The sequence below is a fragment of the Anomalospiza imberbis genome, chromosome 18 (genome assembly GCF_031753505.1).
Source record: "Anomalospiza imberbis isolate Cuckoo-Finch-1a 21T00152 chromosome 18, ASM3175350v1, whole genome shotgun sequence".
NCBI lineage: Eukaryota > Metazoa > Chordata > Aves > Passeriformes > Viduidae > Anomalospiza > Anomalospiza imberbis.
In genome coordinates this window covers 3,043,060-3,066,124 of record NC_089698.1, presented here as the reverse complement: position 1 = coordinate 3,066,124, position 23,065 = coordinate 3,043,060, and the positions used below count along the sequence as shown (strand labels likewise).

General features: G+C 42.7%; 1 protein-coding gene across 12 annotated transcripts in view; it reads left to right on the top strand.

Annotated features, from left to right (window-relative positions):
• Nucleotides 1-23,065, top strand: part of KDM2B (lysine demethylase 2B) — a 107,141-nt gene that overhangs the window by 33,748 nt on the left and 50,328 nt on the right. For 8 of the 12 annotated variants that reach the window (XM_068208460.1, XM_068208450.1, XM_068208452.1 and 5 more), the window contains 4 exons: nucleotides 1,487-1,580; nucleotides 2,437-2,590; nucleotides 13,374-13,489; nucleotides 19,723-19,849. In XM_068208460.1, coding sequence (XP_068064561.1) covers nucleotides 1,487-1,580; nucleotides 2,437-2,590; nucleotides 13,374-13,489; nucleotides 19,723-19,849 — 491 coding nt within the window. Of the gene's footprint in view, nucleotides 1-363; nucleotides 450-508; nucleotides 528-700; nucleotides 725-1,039; nucleotides 1,066-1,486; nucleotides 1,581-2,436; nucleotides 2,591-13,373; nucleotides 13,490-19,722; nucleotides 19,850-23,065 lie in introns of those variants that run through there. The other 4 variants (XM_068208454.1, XM_068208455.1, XM_068208458.1 and 1 more) reach the window with 4 other exon arrangements.

Below are 23,065 nucleotides of genomic sequence, written 5' to 3'. Positions count from 1 at the left end.
TTGTTTTTAAATTCTATCTGACTTGTAATCAACAACATCTTGGTAGAGAAAACATAAAAGGAGAATTTTTAAAAAAAAGTGTTTGGGAGGGAAGGACTCATATTTTGAAATGGAGCATATTGAGAGTGTAGACAGCTTCTTGGCTAGCTGTGATTTTTGAAGCATCTGAAATACCCCAGGGGCAGCAAAAGCTTCTTCCTGCTTGTGAAGGATTAAAAAAAAAATTTAAAAAATTCCAGAGTGGCCAAGAGGAGAGACGTGTAATTGCACAAGGAGAGGTTTTAATTGTGAGATGAAGGCGCAGGACCTTTTTTGAAGCCCACAAATTGACTGTCTTCATGACAGCATTGCGTATCATTCTGTCAACTCCGGCTCGGGATGTGGTTGCTAGGCAGCGGCTCTTATGGACCCAGAGTGGCTCTGATTTGCCAGCCTTCTGCAGACACATGGTAAGGTCCTTCCCAGCCTATCATCTACAGGGACTTCTGCACGCCGGCTGCATACTGCTGAGCTTCTCCTACCTGAATGTGAGCAGAAAAAGACACACTTAAATCAAACCTTTTTTTTTTTTTTTTTTTAATCCCTTTCCTTTTTTTTTTTAAATTTTTTTTTAACAAATCCCCTTCCGGTAATGTTTCCATAACTCCCCTTAAAAACCAAACCAAACCAAAAAAAAAAAAAAAAAAAAAAAGCCATGAAACGGAGACCGGAACAAGGAAAAGAGGTTAGTGGGTTAAGTGGTGTGTGTTTCCTGCGTTTGCAAAGGTGCCTACAGTGAGGAGGGCGGCTGTGATTCGGCCATTAGTTACAGATGGTGGCTGCAGGCTGGAGATTCCTGCAGCCAGACCACAGCTCTTGTGTCTTTTCCAGCAATGCAGACTTTCAACTGCTCAAATCCTGTATCAAGACGGCGTAAAAAATAGTGGATTTTATAGTTAGCGTGGCTGCCAGCTGGGTCCTTTATGTGTTTTGATGCAGAATGCCTAGAAATGTGAACAAAAAGGAGTTAGTTTGCCAAATGAGGTTTCTGTCCCCTAATCCTTGCAAAAATGGCATGAGTGGCAAGTAGGTAAAGAACATTCAGGAGGATTTATAAGCAAATTAGATTTTTCAAAACTTTGAAGCAATTTGCGTACAACTTTTGGTGAAGGTTGTGTCTCTGAAGTGATGAAGGAGAGCATTAAACAGATCACCCCAGGGACTGGCAGTGCCATAAGAAATATTTCTGAACAGCCTAACTTTTAGTGTTTTTCTATTCCTTAACTCTGGAAGCTTTAATTCCTCTTGTATGAACAGCAAACTCAGACATGGAGAGACGCGTTTTTCAGCAGAAACCTCCTTACCTTCATGAGATAAATTCCTGTTCCGTAAATGCAGAAACTTAATTGGTGGAAGCAGCATTGCACAGGCAGTTATCCTCTGCAAATTAAGATGTGAAAAATACTGTTTCAGACTGATTCATTTTTGTCCTTCACTCTACTTGCAGGTACTGTTTGATGAGTGTGAAAGGATGCTTCACTGATTTTCATATTGATTTTGGTGGCACTTCAGTGTGGTATCACGTTTTCCGTGGGGGGAAGGTAGGTGAACCTTTTTTGATATTTGGTTTTATTTCTTTGCACCTCTTACAGAGGGGAGGGGTTGATTTTTTTTTTCCTTTCTTTCTCTCTTTTTTTTTTCCTTGAGGGGATCAGCCAGTGATGAGACTGCTTCAGCAGCTTTGTTGATACACACAGAGTTTACTGAACTAGAAGGACACCAGTCACCGTTATGAAACAAACAGGGGATTTATTTGAAATACCAAATGTGTTATTTGCTGGTGGTGGTGCTTTTAGGCTCGCTGTTGCTGTGTGGTCCGGAAGTATCTTGCAGCGAGATGTGGCTGTGTGTACCCTTGTTGGGTCAGAGTGCCCTCACAAGTCTCCTGTAGCTAAAGCTTCTGTTCCTTTTAGAGATTCCACCTTTCTTTGGTGTGTACAGCACAATAAACCAGAACTGAAACATTAAAGGATACAGAAGCCTTAAAAGACGCAGCATGTACAGCTGCATTGCCATCTTTCTTGGTTTAGGATGTTTTTCCCAGTTGTAGTGTGGACAGTGTACAGTGGGAACTGAAGTCAGTGGAACAGCTCCTGTTGCCCTCTGTATCTCAGCACAGCTCTACTGTACCAACACGCTGTTCTGAACTGCAGGTAAACCACAGGCAGCTTCTGAGTAAGATATTTCTGGAAGAGAGATGACAAGTGACAGTTAGCCAGCCACTTCCAGCATGTGGGCTAATTGCTGCTGCTGTCTGTGTGTGCCTCTGTGTACAACACCTGGAAAACAAGTGTTTCATGCAGAAAGCAGCTCATTTACCTAACACGCTCTAGCCTTGGTGGAGTTTCTCAGCTGTTTCTCTTTGTTGACTCTAATAATTAAATATTTTCTTTCTAGATCTTCTGGCTGATTCCACCTACTCTGCAGAATCTAGAACTTTATGAAGAATGGGTTCTTTCAGGAAAGCAAAGTGATATCTTTCTGGGAGACAGGGTGGAACGATGCCAAAGAATTGAGCTGAAACAAGGCTACACGTTCTTCATTCCTTCAGGTATCCCTGTAAACTAACCTTCTGGAATGACTGGGATTGTGGTTTACTATCAGTTCTGTGTAAAACAATTCTTCACACCTGAACCCCAGACTGACCTCTTTATTTGCTGTGGCAGAAGAAAGGCCAGGGACTACATGTGCTTAATTTTCCAGACATTAGGACTGATGGAGAATGTACTGTGAGGAAGTGTGTGCAGTGATCACGTGTGTGTACTGGGAGAAAGGAGAGAGGAGTTGGGCCTCTGGAGCTGTCAGCTCACCACTTCTCATCAGAGCTGTACTGACTGCTGCTGTTAGCTTTCTGGGAAAGACAGTTTTCTCTTCTTGGGATCTCTTCTGGCAGGTTTCACCTGCAGTTCAGTAACTTGCTTCTTTGCCTCTGTCTGTAGCCAGAGATGGGTCTTGGTGGAACTCAAGAGAGATTCCAGTCCCTGGGAGAGCAGGTGCTGTGCTACCTCAGGTTGCTTCTTGGGGAAACAGCCTCATTGTTAGAACCGTTCAGATGATGCTGAATCTGGACATCTTCCAGCAGCCCAGCCACACTCAATTTTACACTGCTGCCCACCTCGGTAGCTGTGCTGCATGATCCAGGCTCATCTTGCAAAGCCACCAAATAGCTGTTGCTTTGAAGGCTGATGCTTCAGCCCTTTCTGCTCCTGCCTAAATTGGATTAAGGATGGTGGAATGTGTAACAGCCCTCATTTAAGATGATATCAAACTTTGCTTTCCGTGACTATTATGGGACTGTAAGTCTGTTTATAATAATTTAACTCGTTGCCTCTGTCTATTGGATCTAACCAGGGAAATAAATATAGGTATATTTTCTACATGACAGAAAGGTAGACTGGTAGATTTTCAGCTCTGGAATTAATTACTCTGTGGAGATAGAATTATTATTTTTTAACCCTAGAAACAGAGAGAATGCAGGCCATGCAGAGACAAGGACAATGTTTTTCTCATCTGGGGAGTTAGGATCAATTGAAGGCCACAAATGTGCACATTTGTAAGTATTTGGTAAGAATCAGCCTGGGAGATGACAGGCAAAAATGACTTTGAGGGTGGAGGAGTTAATCTGTTAGAGGAATTAGATGTTGCCTTGAAACAGGTCAGAATGTGCCATTACTGTTTGAACTGGGTGTTTGAGTGTGGCTGTGCTGTTTGCTTAGATCCCATTACTGCATCTTCTATTTATCTCCATCCTCCTGTGAAAAGCCTCCTACAAGTAAGACTTTCTCTATGTCAGTTTAGTCATGTTCAGCAGCTGGAACACTGCAGGTTGTGGGAGCTTGGACAGGACACAGCTGTAACATGGTGGCTGACACAAAGTGATTCCAAATGGGTTTTTGACTGTAGTTTCTGTTTTCTTAGGAAAGCCCCAAGTACAGAAATGCCAATACCTCAGACATTTTAGGCTCCATGCCAGATTTGAAAGGCATTTATGAATAATTTCTCTATAAGCACTTCATAGATTCAAGAATTTTTGCTCTGCTGTATGTTGTTTGGAAAACTTATTTGCAAATCTCTTATTTGTGTGAAAGGGCATTATTTCTGCCTTTGTTTTAAGAGTATGGAAATGCCTAATTAAAGGCTGTTCCAGGTCAGTGAATTGAGCACAGCTGTGTAAAACAGGTCAATTCCTGTGACCTCTTTGCTCTGGTTTGTGCACATATCATGTTAGTTAATGTTTGAAAGTGGTTTTTATGTGCTTTAGAAGTGTTCTTAGTGTTTAGATTCTGTTTATGGATGTCTGTAAAACCAGCGTGTCCTGTATTTTCAATTGAGCCTGATAAACCCTTGACCAGCCTCAACTCATCCATGAGGAAATACCTTCTAATTACAGGTTTGGTCACAGAAAGTGTAGAGGAATTAGTGCTCAGCTGGGCTGTGAATGGGGAACATTTCAGCAAGGGACCTTTCCCATAAAATACCCCGCTCTGCTCCTGCTTTCAAGTAATTTTTGGGAGTAGTCCTAGAAATGCTGTTATACCATAGCACTGTGAGAGTGAGGTACGTAGAGAAGACTGTAAGAAGACAAGTGAGGGAGTGAAATCAGTGTGCTGGGAAATGGAAGGTCTGAGAATCTGGGATCAGCAGTAGATCCAGTAAATCCCCAAAAGTACAAACCACTTGGACAAGAATCGGGATCATTCTTGGGGAAGGCATAATTATAGTGCTCACCAGGGCCTCAGGGTATTTTCCTCTCCATCACTGCCATCATCCTTTCAGGATTAAGTTTAAACCAGTAGATTTCTCCTGGTGTTTGTAACCCTGCAGAGCACTGATAGCTCAGTCTCAGCTGTGGTATCAAGGAGGAATTGAGCCCAATATCGTCAGCACAGTGAGTTGTTATGGGCCAAGGTGCATTTTTCAGCAGTTCAGGAGTTCCTCCTAAATATGGGGAGGGGGAGAGCAAGCTGGGATTCTGAGGGATACTCCTGCAGGAGCCCAGCTGTACCCTGGTGGCCCCATAGGGCTGCTCCACACGAGCCATGCCCCGTTACATGTTCTCATCTCCCACTTCACTGATTCCCACTGGCGAGTCAAGGATGATAACTCTGCTAAAGTCTGTGGTAAAGTGATAAAATCAACTAGGAACCTGGCCTTTTCCATTAGTGCAATTGGTGTCAGCGTAATTGTTGATTGAGAAATACACACGTTGTGCCGTTCTGAGGTTTATGGCCAGATTAGATGCAAGATGTTAGACCAGCTAAAGGTTCAAGAGGGGAGGAGGCCATAACTGCTACCAGTGTCAGGGAATGATTTAAAATTTTTTTTCTGTAGAACTCAAACTGTTGTTTCCCCAGGATGGCAGCAAACTTTTCCTTATACAGGAAAAGTGCTGCGGCCCCAGGATGTTTACACTGTGTATGTTACCATGGGCAGAGTTTAATATGTAAAGTTTTCATATGGTAAACATTCACCACAAGTGAAATCTGGTCAAGGTAACACGTATCACTCTGGAATAGTGGACAGGGCATGCTGCCTATCTGACTCACATCCAAATAAAAGGGAAATTCTTTACAAAGTGTGCTTCAGGTGGAAACTGTGATGATCCAGAAGAGAAAAAGCATCATTTCAGTTCTCAGTTATTGTCTCAGTAGGGAAACAACAGTCCAGTCACAGTCAAATCTAGAGCTTGTCCAGTACTGTTTTTGCTGTAGTTTTCTTCTGCACCATGTGATGACTTTTCGGGGCGATGTGTGAAGGTGAAGTGTTTGGAGTCTGTTGTAGTGGTGCTAATGGAGTAGTTATTAAGGCATCTCCCATCACTGTGCTGGGACACACAGCATCAGTGTTTGAGCAGCATCCCTCAGATTTCTACAGCTCGGGATTTCTGTGGATGTGTTTTTGACTTCTACAGGCCAATTGCTCTGTTACATCCTGACTGTTCCTCTACAGCCTTTTTGAAATACCACTCACTAAGCTAATGCCAGTTAACCAGGTTTTTTGTCTTCAGTTCTTCTCCCATCAAAAGTATTTCCTCCTTTTACATCACTGCATAACTTCACTGGAACCTTTCTCTCTCCTTCTCTTGCCCTTCACCCTCCACTCCAGTCTTTAGTCTCTGTAAACTTTCACTTCTCTCCTTGCACTTGTTTTCTCAAGTGGTGCAATTATTGATTTCCCTCTCTCTTGGTCTCTGGACACCGCATTAGTTCCTCTCATGTCCTCTTAAACATCACTGTTTTTACCTAAACCCAAGCTCAAAACTAAGCATACACAAAAATTCATCTTCTTTTTCAACCCACTTGCTCTTTTAAGTCTTAGTCTTGCTGAATACGTAATTTGGATTGTGAGTGATGGACCTCTGACATGGATATTGTCTTTCTCCTCCTGCTTGTTGTCCTCTACAAGCAGGATTTTTGCCATAATTTGAAATATGTTAAACTTATTTGCTTTTCTCTCAGTTTTTTGGTAGGCCTCTCTTTCAAAAAATGACCTTTTCTTTCATGCATGTGTATCTATGTCTGGTGCAGACACTTGCACTTCAAATTCTGGGGAGTTTGCACATGTAAAATTGGTGCAGACAAAAGCAGCCAGCTTGTAGTATCTTGTGGAAAATGTGTCTTGCAGTGTTTTTGCCTGTTAATACCATCAAGTCAGAGAACACTCAGTGTCTTGAAAAGTTGAACTCCAGCCAGCTCTGGATTGTCACTGATGTTGTCTGCCAGAATATGGATAAACTTGGATTTTCTTTTTTTCTTTTCTGTGAAGACCAGTTTTGCTGACCTCCGAGGTAGTTGCCACATTTGTTGTGGATACAAGGTGGTTCCAGGGTTTGCAGTGTGATTGGTCTCAGAAAATTTGCAAACATCCTGCTTTTAGTCCCTTTGGGAGGAGATGGCTGATGCTGCCAAGGGTTGCTCTATCATCCTCTCTTTCTTACTGCCTTTTTCGGAGCCTCTGCCACTGGGCAGAGGCAGTGGGCTCATGAGCAGCTGTGGGCTTAGGTTGGATCTTCTGATCTTACTGTAGGCTTTTCAAATCTGTAGCTTTAATGTGAGTCCATGGGAGAGGTGAGATGTTGGGCTGCCATTAGATATTGCAGAAGACTTCTGCAGTGCTGATTTATTCAACATTCCTATGATCAAAATCCAGACAGGGTGACGTGCTGTCAACTGGATGATGTTCCTTTCTGGTTCTTCTTCAAACTTCTCATGCTGCTGCATGCGATTTCATAACAGTTGTGTTTCACCTGGGAGCTGGCATTGTTCCACTGAGGAGTAAGCTGTTTGTTTGACTTTATTTTTCATATGTTCTCTGTACTGCACTTCAGGGCCTTTGGCATGGAAACATGCTGTTAGAGTATCTCTTAATTATTGTGGTAACCTGAGAGTGCTCCGGAGTTCTTGTCTCCAGTCAAATGCAGAAATAATGACCTTTCTCAGATGAATGTTTTTGGGAAGGAGAGTGGACAGAAAGAGATGTTCTGTGTGAACTGCAGGCAGCTATTTGCAGGGATTCAAAGTGTTTCAGATGCTGTCTCAGTGGTTATCAGTGGCATTTTGCCTATTAGGAGTGTGTGGTCCTAGGTCACCTCTGCTGTGCCAGTGAGAGTTTGATGGATTATTGTGTGATGGGGCCAGAAGGTGGCACATAGCCCTTACAGCAGGGAGAGTGACAGGCTATTAAAATCTGGCTGGTACATTTTTTGCAGGGTGTTGTGCTAGGGCTGCAGAGCTGCCTGGCTGGTTTTGGTTGCTGTTTAGCTTTTCCCATTCTGAGCTTCCACTGACATTAACGGAATCTCTCTGCCTGGAACCTCAAGGACCACATGAAGAAGATTGGTGGAGAGGATCAAAGAGGAGAGGCTTTTTGTTTTAAGTGTCTGCTTTCAGATGGGAGGTGACAACATGATGCTGGATTTTTGATTCTGTACCTAATGCCAAGCTCTGCCTCATTTTTAAAAAGAATTTAAGATTGAGAGTTGCTGTATTGCTTGTACTACTGGGGCAGAAATAGTAAATACTTAACTTTAAAAATGTAAACATGATCCCTCCATGATAGATTTGGTTTTGGGCACTGTTATGATGGAGTCATTCTTCTTTTGAGATTTGCTGGCAGTGCCCACTCTCAGGTTATCTCTTTAGTCACTTTTTATTTTTGAGACTTATATATTTCATCTTTTCCACCACAAGTTGCTATAGAATTGCAGGAAAATGTGTGGCATCTTCTATATCACAAGGCAGAATATCAGTTCAGTTACTAATGGAAACAGATGCAGCATGGTTTTGGCTTGGAGCTTGTAGGCTGTTTGCCCCATAGCTTTATAAGTTAATATTCTTTTTCATTATTCTCAGATGGATGATTGCGTTCTTGAGTAGGAATTTGCAGCCCACTGAAATCTTCTAACAAGTTTGCAATGTTTAATAATACTTGTTTTATAAAATTCAAAAGATAATGAGATCATATCTTTCTTTTAACTGCTCAGAAAAAGTGTTTTGTTACTGTTAATTTTACCTTCTTGATTTACTAGAGATGATAACATCTAAATATTCAAGTGTATCTTAGGAGTGGTGGAATAATTCATAACTGTAAATCAGCTGAGAGCATTTCTGAGTCTCCTGAAGAGAATTCCTGCTCAGTGTTGGCTTGGCTTCATACACTAGGTTTGTTTTGGGAAGGAAAAAGCACTTACTGATCGCCAGGAGCTGAAATAAAAACCATCAACTTCAGAAAAACCTTAAGTGGACGGTCTTCTTATTGAGGCTTGACACGAGGGCTGTGAGCAGTGACTGCAGTGTCTGTGCTCCCAGATCCATTTATCCCACCTGGCTGAGCCTGTGGTGGGCAGGACTGGGCAGTGGCCGTGCAGGAGCTGCCCCGGGGCCGGGCCGGTTCTGCCTTCACGTCACTGCTGTTGGCACAGGCTGCTTGGGAAATGGTCACCCTGGGGCAAGAATCTTCCTAGTTCATGACTGGTCCTCAAAGCCACACAGTCAATGTCTTCTTCTCATCTGTAGGATTTAATTGTAGCTGTAGGTAATATTTAGCAGGTGCTTTTGTTTGTGGCTTTCAGACAAAAATGAACGATTTCTTGTTCCACTGACTTTTGACTTTTTCCATCCTTATTCCAGTTGTTCTGATATTATTCCAGTGCTTTTTTTTTTTTTAGCATTAAGGATAAAATTAAAATTTTGGCATTTTTCTCCGTTTTTGAGACAATTACCAAGAGGTGAGATGCTATCTCCTGACTAGCACGAAGCCATGAAACACAGAGGGTTGTGCAGCAGTAGCAGGGTTTGTGTGAGCAGCACAGAGCAGTTACTGAGGACAGAACTGATGAATTCACTCCAGAGGTGTCGGTATTGGAGGCTGTGTGGCAAGTTTGTGCTGTGAGAGCTGGAAGTCAGACACAGACAGGAGCAGATGTGACAGACTGTTCAGCACAGGTGACATGATCTAAAATGTCAACAGACCTTCAATGCATCCAGCAAAATGTAACAGCACAGGTGAAGGTGAGGCAGGGGTGTGGTGGATGACATTAAAGAAAATCCCTTGGCTGTCCTTTTGTCTTCACCATATGTACAGCACCTCCTCTGGAAGTTTGTCTTCCCCTTTAAAAACCGTGGTAACTGGGGAGCTGACAAAATGGGTGTTTTTGTTTGCAAATGGTCACAATGAACATTCATCCTCCTCAGTTTATTTCTGAGTCGTGCTGTAGCTAAGCTGTGGGAATGGATTGAATGTGCCATCCAAGCTTCTCTTTCCTCAGAGCTCATTTCCACAATACATTACCCTGATAGAAACTGTTTCCTGTTTTCTGCTCATCTCTCTTTCCTCCTACTTCTACTTTTCTGGTGCTGACCTCCAGTTTTTCTCCATTCACAGCCTGGTTATTAGAACAAGAGATTTTCATGGGGTTGGGTTTTTTTTCTCTGTAACATCTGTGCCAATCTTGCTGGGATTTTGTACCTTGTCCGTTTTCCCATCTTTTTTGTCTAACCTTGCCCGTTCTGTCCTGTGTCCCTGGAATCCACCTCTTGGTGCTCGTGTCTCTGCAGTTTCAATTATGCCCCTACGTTCCTCAGGCAAGTGGAAGCTATTTTGGGATGCAGTGTGACTGAAATGCTGCACAGCTGAGTGACCAAAATCCATTTTATGTGCAGGTGACTCCTCTGACGGGGCTGTGTCCTGCAGAGGGGCCGAGCTGGATGCTGCCTGTGGGAGCACATGGACTGCAGGAAATCTGGGATTCCCCAGGACTGAGCTGTGTGCCCAGCTCAGCACTTCAGCAGTGAGGGGATGGTACCCACAGGCATCATCTGTGCCTATGTCAGAGCTATGCCTGGAAATCATCCCTGCCTTGGCAGGGGTAGGAATTTGACTTCCCAGGACTTTATATGTTGACTTTATTGCTTGGTCTTTCGTTTATTTTTCTTTTCCCAATCCTGATGGATGTTAGTGCTGTGTTATTAAAGGGTTTTGCTACTGACAACTGTGTCATTAACAGGAATATTTTCAGTCTCGTTATTAATACTTGCATCTTGAAGGACCTAGTGTTCAGTTAATTCAGCAGCTGGGAGATGAAGGTACTAATTGCTTGTAAGATGTTTAGTCCTGGATTATAATGCAAGTAGGGAATTAAAGACCTTCCCCACAGAACCAGAGGTTGTTTCAGATACTTTACAGAAGATTGTCAGTTTGCACTGTACCAGCTCTGCAAGAATAGATGCTTGAAACAATATTTGTGTTCATTATTCTTTTTGTGCAGGGTTTGTCATGTCTGGAACACCATTTGTTGGAGCATTGGCTCAAGCCAGTGATAGTTCCTTCCACATTTCTCCCAAAAATATTGGGACTACTACCAAGAAAGTCTAGCAGTTATTAACACAAAAACCCTTGGCATCTCGTGGGGGTAGTGTTGAGAAGTCAAGGAAGGTGTGTTGAGAGACCCAAAGACCAGGAAACAATGAAACCAGCTGCACTCCAGTGTGAAATGTTCACTGAGAAAATAAAATTTGTCAGAGGAGGCTACTGTGTGGTTTCAGTGGAAGCACCCGCTCAAAGAACAACTGCATTGATGGGATTTAATTTTATTGATTATTAAATGAAGGGATATCTCCTTTTAACCTTTCAAATAGGAAAATAATCAGCTCAGTTACTCCTTTTAATCAACTTGTAAATATCTGATGACAATTTGTATTTTGAATGATGTTGATAATTTCACTAAAATAACAGCTGCACTAAGGTTGGACATTGATACCTGTGCTGAGAAAACTGCTGTGGGAAGTGGTGCTGAGGACTCCTCAGTGTTCTGCTGGTAACTGCCTGGTTCTGAGCTGTCTTCTGCCACCACTCACTTGTGGGGCCATGAAAGTCATTTCACTTTTTCAAGTTTTAGTTTGTTCATCTCTAAACCTGACAATTAAGGTGGATTGTCACGCAAACCAACCCTGTGTTTCAGCACCCAGCCAATGAGTTGGCTTTGGGGACCCAGATTTGCCTCAGCACATGGTTTCCATTCTTTCCCCCAACCACAGAAATCTTTGTTTACCCAGTGGAAGCAGTGGCCCCAACTTCCTTGACCTTGGATCTGTTTTTCTTCCCAAAGGCTAGGATGAGGATCATGTATTTTTGTAGTAGTTTGCTCTTAGTACAGACTGATGTATTTCATGTGAGGTGCTGAACTACTTCAGCTGTGAAGTATTTATAGTGTTGATATGTGTAGTTGCCACCCTACCCTTACATTAGAAAAAAAAAATCCTCTCTAGTTGATTGTTCTTGATTTGGAAGTAATAAAGAGGCTGGATCTCTGTAACTGAAATTTAGCTGACCAGAGAAGGAAAGATGGAATAATTCCAAGAGCTGCCCGGGCCACGAGCCACCCGCTGGTTTTATATGCATCACATTTAGTGTGTGGAGTCAGACCTGTAAAATGACTGAAACATGGAACGGGTTGTCCGGAGGGGCTATGGAGTCTTCATCCCGGGAGATACCATGGAGCCATCTGGACATAGTTCTGTGCAGCTGGCTCTGGGTAGTCATGGGGGTTGGACCTCCAGAGGTCCCTTCCAGCCTCTACCATTCTGTGACTCTGAAATTCAGAAAAATGTATCCAGAGTGATTGGCTTGTGTTTCCAGGGAGAAAATTCTAGTGCTGATTTCTTTTCCTTCCTATCACTGTCCTACCAACATACCCTTAAACAAAAGCCCCAGTCCTGCCATCTGCTGTGGCTCAAGGACTTCCCAGACAGAGCTTTGCAGGCCTTTATGGTTGAAAAATTGTTGTGGAGGAGCACTTTTGTGGCTGCTGGCTGGAAAACCCTCTAGGCTGAATGGCATTTTCCTGCTCCCTCACTGATCTGGAAGTGAGGGAAAGCTGCCACAGCTTTAATGGAAAGTACTGCACAGTCAGGAGAAAATTGACTGCCCCCCATGTTGCTTTGCTGTCTGCTGGTTTATAAATTGTAATGCTTTTCATTAAAAAGAGGAGGGAAAAAAGTGTCAGGTCTCTGTGGGTCCCAGATCATTAGCAGGATCAATTCCTTTTTCACTGCAGAGATCAGAGGCTACAGTCTTGCATAGCCAGAGCTTCAGCTCCTGACAGACCAAGCAAACAATGCAGAGGCAGAAGAGCTGGTGTGTGGCTGTCTGAATTGCTGTGCCTGGATTTTCATTGTGATAGAAGATTCTTTGGAGCCTGTGTTATTAATTCAGTCCCTTGTAGGATTGGGTCAGAACAGTCTCATCAGCTTCAGTACCAGAAATGTTAAATCCCTTAACTTGAGGCTTGCAGTGAAAATGATTTCTTGGTTACTTCAGAAGTTGATCGTAGGCGATGAAACTTTCACCCCTGAAGGAGGGCTGGTAGTTATTTAAAATCTTTTACCTCTGAAGGTGTGTTCTGATGCTAGTGTGAAGGAAGTTTGGTGTGCCTCGGTCCAGTTCCACAGCCCTTGGCCCACCACCACTGCTGACATGGTTTGCAGCCATGCTGGAGGTGCCAGTCTGAGAGCCAAGTGTATGGAACAGACTGAATTTACTTCTTAGTCATGGATGTGGTTGAGTCATAAACTTGCGTGTGCTCAGTAAACACTGTAAGTGTTGGGTGAATAAATAGAACTGATTTACAGAGGGTTGTAAGACTGCATGTCACAAGGTGCCCTTCTGCTGTGACTCGTCCTGAGTGTGGCTGTGAGCATCCCATTTAACCTTTCACTGCTTTAACCTCTCATCCCCAGCACAGGGGGATTCAGAGGGTTGTTAAAATTTGATTTTAAATTGCTCTGTAATGCTACAATAGCACGAGGCATTCTCAGTTCTTTGCTTTCCCTCTCTAGGGTGGATACACGCGGTTTATACTCCAGTAGATTCTCTGGTGTTTGGTGGAAATATCCTGCATAGCTTTAATGTTCCCATGCAGCTTCGCATCTATGAAATTGAGGACAGAACAAGGGTAAGGATACTTGATTTTCTTTTTAACTGAGCAGTTCTTTGTGACTATGATCTGTCATAGTCTCTCCCTCCTATTCCCTTCTGACAAACAACAACTGACGGGACCTCCGTGTCAGAGTCGTTGAAACAAGAGGTAAACATGCAGTAATGAGACTTTCAAATGTTGGTTATTTTTAGTGGGATTTACTCATGTGCTTCCCACAGATGTGTCCTTTCTGTGTCTTTTGTCTGCCTGTTAAACTTCCATAAAACACCTTCCCGTTTGCACAAAACCATATTGCGCTCTACAGACCTTTGTATTTCTGGTAACCCTCTGCTTATCACCTCTCTGTGCACACCTGGGGTGGATGCCTGATCCTGGAGAATCGATGGCACTGGGCTGGTTCCGCTGCCCACAGCTGAATTGAGAAAGCTGTGTAGAAGTTGTGTATGAAATGCCATCTTCTGTAATTGGCAGTCACTACAGTGACTTTGATACCATGCAAACATTTCTTGGGATGGAGAGGCTGGGGTGGGACCTTGATCTGAAGGTTGTGATGTTCATCTGGCTGTAGCACCTCCCTGAGGGAAAGGCTGGGGGAGATTATTGTGCCACGTCTTTGTTGGGGGTGACTGTTTTATCCTTGGTTAATAAAGAGGGCACCTACTCATCATATCCATTGAGTTTCAAAAAACAGCAGGATCTGAAGGAAGTGACTCTGGTTTAGTAGGCTGTTAAATAACCTGTGCAAGGCCATTGTGGCATTCTGATACAAAAATGGACCAGAGGGATGTGCAATCCAGATGGGAACTATTCTGGAGGCCTCACTTTGAGACAGTGCTGATAAACCACTGACACAGGTGCCAGCTCTGGTGTTAGTGGAGATTTGGGCTGGCAAAATGGCAGGAAATAGCAATTCTTCTTCCCTGAGAAGTCTTAACAGTGTGTTGTGGACATCAGTGCAGTTCACCCCTACAAGAGGGCACAGATCTTGCTCCAAGTTGGCTTTTACCCCAAATTGCTTTGCAGTGAGAGTGCATAGGCCTGGAGCAAACACAAGTTGTTTTGAAGTACATCTCTGACTCAGTGGGAGTGAGGTGTCCTCCCCTCGGCCTCCCTGGCTCCCCAGCAGGTACAAGGCCTGGTAATCTTCACATTGCCAAACAGTGGTGGGAGCACTGGGTTTCCTGGAGTGACTTTCAGGAAGAGAAGCACAAAAATGAATTCTTAGAGGAAGAGAGATGAAGACAAAAGTTGAAATTTAGGGGGAATTAGAACAGAGGAGTGTGGCAGAGAGCAGAAGTGGAGGTAGAGACCAGAGTGGATTCAGCCTGGCTTTGAACAGGTGAGAGTGTCAAGCGTCTTGAGAAAGTACGGAGAGACTTGGACAGGAAAGTTATGGTGACAGGAGCAGGAAGGGGCTCACCTGGCAGAGGTACTGGGCACAGGAAGGTTTCCAGAGTTACTGTAAATAAGAACCAGCAATAGGTGCTGGGAGTGCACTGCAGGTGTGCAGGGGAGGGTATGTTCTTGCTGGGAAGGATGTTTGCACAGGCAGCTCACTTGGAGAACGGACAAGGGGAGACTGGGAGGGAGGATCAATGCCAGAAATGAGTGATTTCCATTGAAGTCTTTGGGGAAGATGGGCAGGAAATGCTCTTTTTTCCTTAAGTTGTATAAAAATGGGCATTTTGTTCACACAGGACTTGAGCTACCCAGGATCACACACCTTGGGTTGTAGCTGCTCAGTTGTGCTTCAAGGCCCTTCTCCTTGGGAGGCTGGGTGCAGCTTTGATTTTCTAAGCTTTTTATGCCAGAAGGCAAAACTCCTTATAGCAGTTAAATATTTTGGTAACTTCTATGAATTAACCAGCCAGTTACACTGAAATGCCTTTTAAAATTTACTGGCACACTAGTCCTGTGAGGAGGTTGTGGGAGTTGGGTATCTGCGTCTTGAAAACTGTCCTGTCACCATTAATTGGGAAAGGGATACTGCAACATCTGGAAATCCCAAATCAGACCTTTGTTCTTGTCATTTTTTGTTTAAACTTTCTTTGAAGTCTGTGTATTTCTTTATCATTTTCCTTCCAAAAAATAGTGGAGTGCTTTAAAAAAAAACAATGAAAGCCAGCAGCCCAGAATATCCAGGACTTCACAGAAGCAATTTCAGCACTTGGATGTTGCTGTGTGCTGGCAACGTGTTACGCACAGGCTGTACCTGTGCTCACAAACTTGCGCTCGTGGGCAGATGTATAAAATCAGAACTGTGTGAACAGTTGAAGAATAGCAAGAATTTCTGCACAGAAACAAAATAGAAGCCATGCAGCTAAGGCATACAGAAGTTTGATAAAAGGCAGGAAAATCAATACTGTGATTTAGAAGTAATAACACTCCCTCCCCCCACCCCCAGCTAAAAATATCGTGCAGGAATCTTGAAGGGGAAATGGTTTCAAAACAGGATTCTGGTGTGTACTACATTATTTGCTTTGTCAATCAAATTTTGTCATTTATTTGTTGAACTAATTCCATTCATACAGTGGCTGGTCTGCCAAACTCAGCACAGTGTAGTTCACCCAAATTTGCCAGTGTGAGCATACTGCAAATGAGTTTCTCATCAGTATTGATCTTTCCATTGTGTATGGCACAGAAGTGAATTACATGATGTGATTGACAAAGTAATTTGCCACACTCAAATCCAAGTGTAATACAGGTGTGCTTCCCCTCTTCATTTTGTACAGAGCAATTTTATGGAGGTTTCACTGTGTTTAAACCTGCTATGTAATGTTTAATCATCTTTGATTGCTGATATTCAAAGTCATTTTTATGCTAGGTGTAGTTGTTATTGTCTTAGCTCAGACAAGAATAAATACAGGGTTGAAATGGTAATGCTGATTTACAGCCTGATAAAATTGCCTAGTTTATATACTTGTCATGCTTATTCTAGCTTAATTCCTCATACCCCTGGGAGACTTTTTAAGAGGGTTGTAGCCATTTAAAAATAGTTTTAAGGAGTAATAAAAAACATGTCTATTGTTGGAAACAGCTCCTAATGTGCAATTGAGGTAAACAAATATTCTCCAGCCTTACAGTTCGTAGAGACTCTCATTTTGCAGCCTGGCTTTCCTGGAGGCCAATTAACAGCCAGTCAAACAGGCCAAGCTGTTTAGCTCTCTGCAAGCCCAGCTTGAGGAACTGCAGAGCAGCATGCCATGCAGGGATTCATCATTTGGCACAGGGGCGATGCAGCTCTCTAGTATTGAAGAGGAAGAATGTGTCAAACTTACCCCCAATTAATCTAAATTTAACTGCTTTAAAATACTGGAACATGGTGGGAACAAGGGCACTCTGAATATATACGTAAGGTGGTCACTCACAGATGATGGTGTTTGCTATTCACTTGGTTTTCTGGAATGTAAGATAACATATTAAGTGGATAGCTTAATTATTTTGTAAATAATCATAAATTGCTTTTCAATAGTGTGATTAGATTGATTAAACACAAGTGGAGTTTGTAATGATTTTAATGAGCATTGTGGAAGAGATTATGACTTCTTTCAGGAAAACGTGTGTCTTGCTTAGGGTTTTTGTTTTGTCTTTGGAGGGGCATATAAATCTCTAAAATATTTTCACTTTGAACTGAAGAAATGGATCATATTCCAGAGAGAATTTTTTCTTGCTGTACAGGAATAATTAAATTTTTTTCCAGTGGATTGTAAATTATTAATCACAGAAGTTAGAGCTGGAAATGCCTATTAGATGATCCAGTGTATTTCCCTGCTGGTGGGGAATTCAGTCCTCTGGCAGTGTCTGTCTCAGATATTACACTTGGAACTCATCATAGAACATTTTGAATTTTTTTCCTTCTTTCTCTTACTCCTCCTCCCCTGCCCTTACGAGTTCATTTGCCTGCGAGTGTACAATGGAAAGAGTATGGACACGCACATAATGCAGTTCACATCCGTTATAATTAATAAATGTTCAGGGATATCACAAAGAGCATATTCCTCTATACTTTTCCATAAGGCAAACTTTAAAAGTTTTTAAAGCACTGTTGGAGTCTCTTTACTGGCAGAAGGCCCTGTAGATCTCTGCACAGTATCTCTGTCTACAGATGGTGTAGAGAGCTCTTCCTTCTGAAGGTTTGTAAAAGCAAAGCCTTCTTGGGCAAACAGTGGATTACAGAGGCATGGAGGGATTTGCTGTGGGTTGGAACATTGATAGCGAGGCAATTAGGAACTCAAATTGAATATTAAAGATTGATATAGATAATGGGAGCACTGCATGCATTACTGCCTTGTCTTTCACATTGAATTAACATTGGTAACAACTAAATTTGGTGAAGCTCAGAATCTGTCAACAAATGTTGAGCAATGATGTCTTTAATATTCCCAGGCATGTGGCTGAAAACCTTTTGAAGGCTGAGGGGTGGAAGGCGGCTTCCTGTTTGTAAGTCAATTCTTTGCAAATTTTGTTTCCTGCAGTGCTCTCTTGGAAAAATTTGAGTTCCTTTATTAGCATATATTTTAGCATGGATAATTTCCCCTGTGTTCCCTAATAGTCATAAGTGACTTGATCTCTTCTCTATGACAAATAACTAAACTAAAGGAAAAATTTTCTTCAATGCAAAAAGGCCCTGGGGTTAAATGTTCTCACATTTAGGGGGTTGTTGTTTGGCTGGTTGGGTTTTTTTTTCCCTTTTCTTTTTCCCCTTCCTTTTTCGTATGTGTGCTTTGTAACAAACCACACAGGGAAGCATTTGGGAAGGTGTAGCAGTGCTGGATGCATGACCTGTAGCAACAAGCAGTTCAGATTTGCCAGCTGTATTTGTGTTGAATTTAAGGGATTTTAACTTCTGGGAATTGCCATGGAGTATTTAATCCTACACTGTGATACATCTTGTGTGACAATACAGTGTATTTTGCCTTTGTTACATTTTGTTTTACTGCTAAGAGTGTTTGCATTTCCTGTGCCCTGGAAACAGAGGCGAGTTCTTTGGCTGTCCACCTTGGGGACAGGTTTCAAATCTGGGCATTCCAGTAAGTCACTGATCTGCTCAAGTGGGTGCTTTGATCACCGTGCAGGTGTTTGGACAGTGCCTGCTTTGCAGAGCTGAGCCTGAGTTTGCAGGTGCTGGGTTAGTGGTTCTGTTCAGACTTTGGGCTTTTGGCTGGTCTGTGGTGGGCGGTGTTTTGGTTTTATTTCTGAGGTAATGCTCCTTTCTGGTACAGTTCAGCTTTTCACTAAAGGTGGGTGCTGGGCTTAGGGAGCAGTGAATATGCAGAGAATGTTTTAAAGCAGCTCCTGTAACCCCAGTGCAGTGCGTGTGAGCCTGCAAAATGCAGATTTCTGTGCCACCAGGAGAAAGAGGTGTACAGTGTAAGTACAAGTGCATGCAAGATGCATGGCATCCATTTTTAACAAATCACAACAAATACACATATCTTCCTGCATTTTAGGAGCTTTTCAGATCCTTCTGTGGTACGGTGACCTTCTACAGATAGAAAACTATGTTGGAAAGGAAGGAAACCCTCTTTGTTTTCTTTTGTATCTGAAATAATCTTACAAATAACTAGTGTTGGAGAATTCAGCTTTTTGAGTGAGAACAACAGGTCTGAGATGTAAGAAAAAGTACACAGCTTGACAGGATCTTTTGTCAAAATCCTGCTCTTCTATTCTTACTCTGTGGCAAAAGCTAACTTGCTACCAAAGGGTAAACCACATAAGGGATTTTTACTTTAATGTGTAGTTATCAAGAATTTGTGTGGTAATTTCTTTAATCAAATTGTTGAGACAACCACAAATGAAAAAGATGAATTTCCTGCTTGACTCATTTTAGGTAATGTCGCCATTTTGATAAAAATCCTGTGATAGGGTTTAGGAGATGAAAACCCACACCTTTATTTTAAGTTTTAGTGACTAACATCTGTATGTGACCACCCTATGTTTATACAGCAGGTAAATAATTCTGTAGGGGCCATCCATCAGTTTCATAATTTCACAAGAACACAAACCCTCTCCTCTCCCACCACCCCAAGAGGATACAAATTAGTGAACCAAGAAATGATGCTGTCGTGGCAGGCAGGCTGGCTCCTCATTCCGTATGCTGGAGGCATTCAGCTCCCTGCTCCCACCCTCTCCCCTCCCCCTCCTCACACTGTTTGTGCTCTTGATAACACGATGGGAATGATGACTGGCCCTTGTGCTGCAAACTTCTCTCCCTTCCCCATGGACTGACAGTGTTGATTTGTTTCCAGGTGCACGCCAAATTCCGCTATCCTTTCTACTATGAGATGTGCTGGTATGTTCTGGAGAGATACGTGTCCTGTGTGACCCAGCGCTGCCACCTCAGCAAAGAGTACCAGAAAGAATCAATGTTAATTGGTGAGTGAATCCTTTGAGTGCAGATTCAGAACCTATGCTGGCACCTCAGGCTAGCTGCTGCTTTGGTTTCTGCAAAGCAGATTATAAATTGAACTGGAGAACTGGAGAAATTCTAATGAACTGTTTCTTTATTTTGGGGTGGGGAAGATTTTTGACTCTTAAGCGTTTCCATGAAGTACCAACCTACTTTGAATTATATTTATTGAACATTCCCTTAGCAAGTGGATCCCAGAAAATAATTTTTGGATGTGTTTGTTCGTTGGTTTCAGTAATGTTTGTGTTGGGATGATCTGCCAAACAGTTGAGGATTTACTGCCATGTTCAGCACAGTACTCAGTAGCCAGAAATGTGTATATTGCAGATGTGCTCTGGTGGGGTGGATATTTTGTCCTTTTGTAGAGCAGCTCCTGTACAGAACACACTGTGGTCACTAAACCTGCCTTCTTTTTCTTCTCTTTTCTTTAAATTCTCCTGTAATTCTCTGGTGACTGGGTTCTAGTGCTGCAGAAAAGCAAACCCAAGAAAACACCTACACAAATCTCCATGATCTGTAACCCAGGTACAGGGAGGTCAAAGAAACCTTTACAACAAGAGCTGAAAATGGACCAGAGGAGAGACAGACAGATGTGCCTGAGGCATTACCTTGGCACTGGTGCGAGCTTTGCATCAACGTGTGCCAATCCAATTGTTGCTGTGCTGAACTGCCCTCTTTTTCCTCTTTTTGATGGAAGGTGGTGGTGGGCCATGTTCCCTCTGCTTTTAAGCACAGAATAGCTGAAAACAGCACCAAGCTAAATCTTAACTGATACATGTTAAGTGTGGAGGAGGACTAAAGCATTTCTGTGCCTCCTGCTCCCTGAGGTGCCACTTGGAGTGAACCTGGCATGGCTGGCACTGCCCCAGGCTCTGGACAGAGAAGGGAAACGTTCACCTATGAGCACAGTTCTTAGTAGAAGGGATTGAAGAAGTTATGGGCAGGTGTCACTCTCTAGTGAGTTTTACTGACCAAGAATAATTTAAAGGAGCTAATAATCTCTGTAGATAGGCCCGGGGGAATTCTTGGGGTCACTGGGCATTTGGGTTCTTCACATTTTAGCTCTGAGACCCTGGTCAGAAAGGTTAGTTAAGCAGAAATTCTGTGACCAGAGGAATGTTTCTCATAAGATCATCCTAGAGGAGGAAAGGATGAATTAGCCCTTTGGGTCAGCTCTTCAGAAAGCAGTGACAAAACTGATAACTGCATTCTTTGGAAAATAAGGACAATCTCCTGTTGTCTAAACCACTGGCATGGAAAGAGGCTGGTCCTGCAGGCAGGGCAGAGGTGCCAGATCGGCGACGTGTAATTTCAGAACAAATTAGCCGTGGAGAGTGGATGGTCCAGGATATTGAGATGGGACCTTTTCCAGCTACATCACCAGTGTGAATTCCAGCCCAGCTCCATAATTACTGATAATAGTTTGGTGATCCCCACAAAATGTGCCTCAGTGCAGTTAGCTGGGCGATATTCCAGTCATATAACAGCTCACTGGGATCTATAGATGTCCACTGTCTAGAGGGAACAGGATTGTTTTGCATGACCAAAGAGTGCCAGCTCCAAAGGCTTCAGGAGAAGGAGCTTGGCTAGTTGGGAAAGGGTCTGATGGTGACTTGGTCAGGGTCTTGTGATCTGTGGTGGCTTCAGTTGCTGGCAGAGAGATGTATACTTTTGTTTTGTTAGAAACATGGGGTTTTGTTTTTATTTCTTGGCAGAAACTTTACCTTAAAATAATTATTTTAGTGGGGGTTGTGATTCAAAAGACCAGGCCTTCTGTACTTCTGCATCTTTCACTTTGGCATTTGCCATATTCAAAGAAGTAAAGGTACATTATTTACCTTTACAAAGCTGCATTGCTTTGTTCTGTGTGAGTGATACTGTTTCAAATACTTGCTTTGCTTTTCTTTTAACTGGTCTGTGTGCAGCCTCTTGACTCGAATCTCCATGAACTGTAATTTTTGAGTTAAAACTGGTTTGTTCTGTGGAGCCTGTATCTTGATATCGTTCACTTGTTGAAGGATGGGATATCCCTAAAGACACCAGTGTTCCAAACCCTACCTCTTTGTTTTTAAGCTTTTCTTCAGAGCTGCAAAAGTCCTTAAATTGTCTCTTCCTTAGGGACTTCTCTATCTGCAAGCAATTTCTTGATTTCCCATGAGGAAGTATCCCTTGACAGAGAATTTCCCATTATTCTCCTTAAAGAGTAATGAAGCAAAGTACTTAACTTCTCCTCAAACCCCTCAGTGGATTTAATTGTCTTCTGTCCTTCTTGGTTTAAGAAAATCTTCATATCCTTGTATTCATTTTCAGAAATTTCTCTTGAATAATCTAAATGTTTCTCCTACTTTTAAAAACTAATTTCCTTGACTGGAAATTTGTTCTAAATTTGTTATAAATGTCTGCTTTCTGCCTTTTCTTTTGGGTGCTAGAACTGTCTCTTTTTCACCCTCCAGTTGTGCTGCTGTATTTCCTTCCATAGCTTCTGGTACAGTGGTTGTAGTGGATCTTTGAAGTTAAGAAAGTGATTATCAGAGGAGAACATTGACCAGAGAGAGTGCAGGACACTGCCCACAGTCTCTGGGGGGTCACAAGGGAGTAGTTTTCATAAAATTTGTGGAGATTCTGTTCTCCTGCATAAAGAAAAAAAAATTACTATCTCAATAATAAACTTTGTTGGAGAACATAGAAAACAGAGTTAATCAGCAGTTGGATTTTAAGGACGTCTTTAGACTTTTCATACTGTGTTTTTATAACATAGTATTTATTTGCTTTGACATGAAGGCTGTTAAATTCAGAGTGACTTTCAAGACGTTGTTCATGAAAGTGTATTTGTGTGATTGTGTTGTGATACCTCTGTACTGATACTTGTATGCTGCTGTAGCAATTTATATTGTTCTTTGTATTTCTGTTTTCTAAATGTCTCCACTCACAAAACTTCAGACAGGAAAAAACCCCACCTCTGTGGAGGCACGGCTGAAACCTGGAGTCTTCCCACTCCCTAAATAAAAACGTGAGTGCAGCTCTAAATGAGGTGGAAGATGATGGCCGTGCCTTCCTCCCCCATTCCTCAGGCCCAGGATGAATTTCCAGGCTGTGTCCTCCCAGGCAGTGTGTGAGGCTGTTCTTTCTCAGATCTCTCCCAGGAGGGCAAACACTCAGGGGGATGACGGCATGACAGCAAT